At 47.9% G+C, this 2,260-nt stretch overlaps 1 protein-coding gene across 8 annotated transcripts in view; it reads right to left on the reverse strand.

Moving 5' to 3' along the window:
• BANP (BTG3 associated nuclear protein) overlaps positions 1 to 2,260 on the reverse strand; it is a 147,753-nt gene that overhangs the window by 118,238 nt on the left and 27,255 nt on the right. For all 8 annotated transcript variants that reach the window (XM_006762204.2, XM_006762201.2, XM_006762202.2 and 5 more), the window contains one exon: positions 377 to 515. In XM_006762204.2, coding sequence (XP_006762267.1) covers positions 377 to 446 — 70 coding nt within the window. In that variant the 5' untranslated portion in view covers positions 447 to 515. The remainder of the gene's footprint in view (positions 1 to 376; positions 516 to 2,260) is intronic.

Below are 2,260 nucleotides of genomic sequence, written 5' to 3' on the forward strand. Positions count from 1 at the left end.
GAAGGCTACCCATGTGAGAATGGACCTTTCACACAGTGCATGCATCACTTTTTCTTTCTTTAAAAGACTGAAGAAAACTTCTGGAAGCACTTTTGGATTTTTATTTTTATTTTAAATATGGTCTTTTTTATTTGAGAGAGGAAGGGAGATAGATACAAACATCAATGGGAAAGAATCAAAATTGATCATCTGCCTCCTGCACGCTCCCCCACTGGGGACTGACCCCATACATGGGGCATGTGCCCTGACCAGGAATCAAACCGGTGACCTCTTGGTGCATGGGTAGATGCTCAACCACTGAGCCACACCAGCTGGGCACACTTTTGGATTTTTAAAAAATAGAACAAAGTCCATCTGCTCTCACATAGCTCTATACCTGGGTGATGGTGACTCAGGTCTTCTACTGCAATCTGCACCACGTCCGCCAGATCCTGTTCTGACATCATCCAGAAGGAGAGGAGAGGGGCCAGTCAACAAGCAAGAATCAAACTCACACAGGGCTAGGATTCTGTCACCTACAAAACAAACACAGAGCGTAGAGGGAGATTAATGATTGTGACCTGTGAAATGAAAACTGCTGACCATATATATTCAAGAGCACATCAGGCCCCGGCCAGGTGGGTCAGTTGGTTGGAGCGTCATCCTGTGCACCAAAAGGTTGTCGGTTCAATTCCCAGTTAGGGCACATACCTAGGTTGTGGATTCTATGCCTGGAACATGTCAATATTTCGCTCTCACAGTGATGTTTCTTTCACTTTCTCTTTCTCTCTCTCTCCCCCCCCCCCTTCCTTTTTCTCTCTCTCTCTAAAATCAATAAACATATGCTCGGGTGAGAATAATACAAACAAAAATGAAAAGAGAGCATCAGATGTCCACAAATTTTGTTTTTAATATAGGGTTCTTCTTGCCCCAAACCACCAAAAGGTTAGCATTTTTGAAGAATTGAGAAACAGCCCAAAAAATGCTCATTGCTTCTGTCTAGCCCCTACCTGAGAGCCTCTCACTTTATCAATCCATTCCTCACACTACCTCCAAAGTCACCTTCCTAAAATGGCTTAAACACATCATCCCCAAGCCAAAAGTCTCCAATGGTCCCCTACTGCCCACAGAATACATCCTATCTTCCACCTGCTCCCCATGGGGTCTCAGCTCACACACCCCAGAAAACCACCACACTGTTGTCTCCACCAGTAATAAAACTCTCACCTACCAAAGTTTACCTAGTGGATCTTTCAGCCAAGGCTATGCCCATACTCCATCTCTCCTACTCAAATCCACCCTCTCTCTGAGCTCCTCTGTTTTGCTTCCCCTTGGCTTCCAGCACAGACCTGAACCACAACACAGCCCACTGCTATGCCCAAGAGCACTGCCATCCTATCCACAGGGCACCTTCTGGGGCAGGGCCACCCCTGGTGTGAGGTGTCATCCCTGAGCCTAGCATTGTGTCTGGAATAGAGTCAGTTATTTTCTTCCTGATCCTGAAACACTTTGATTAGGCCTAGAGAGACCTTACTTTCCAAAACAAAAATGAGACCATATCATTCCAAATGTGATCTCTCGATCAGAGATCCAAATATAGTACTTGAAAAAGAGGATGTCCTGAAGAACTCAGTAATCAATGTCACTGTAATATTTTTTATCTTATTATACTTTATACTAGAGGCCCGGTGCATGAAATTCATGCACTGGGGGAGGAAGGGGGTTGGGGTTGGTGGTGGTCGTGGTGTCCCTCAGCCCAGCCTGCACCCTCTCCAATCTGGGACCCCTCGGGGAATGTCCGACTGCCGGTTTAGGAGTTGGGAGCCTGCCTGCCTGAATGCCCCTAACCGTTTCTGCCTGCCAGCCTGATCACCCCCTAACCACTTCCCTGACAGCCTGATTGACGCCTAACTGCTCCCCTGCCGGCCCAGTCGCCCCCAACTGCCTGCCTGGTCCCCCCCAAATGCCCTCCCTCCCCTGCAGGCCTGGTCCCCCCCAACTGCCCTCCCCTGTTGGCCTGCTCACCCCAACTGCCCTCCCCTGCAGGCCTGATCGCCCACAACTGCCCTCTCCTGTGTGACCACATGGGGGTGGCCATCTTGTGTGAGGGTGTGACAGTCAATTTGCATATTACCTCTTTATTATATCAGATTATGTATTTACAAGTAATTATTTACAAAAGAAATTACTTTCCCACCTAGACTACATGCTCCCTGAGGGCAGAAACCATACACTCAACTCTACAGCACAGCTCCTTTCATCGGTAAGTACTTACCATCCC

This window comes from Myotis davidii, unplaced genomic scaffold (assembly GCF_000327345.1).
Source record: "Myotis davidii unplaced genomic scaffold, ASM32734v1 scaffold77, whole genome shotgun sequence".
Taxonomy (NCBI): domain Eukaryota; kingdom Metazoa; phylum Chordata; class Mammalia; order Chiroptera; family Vespertilionidae; genus Myotis; species Myotis davidii.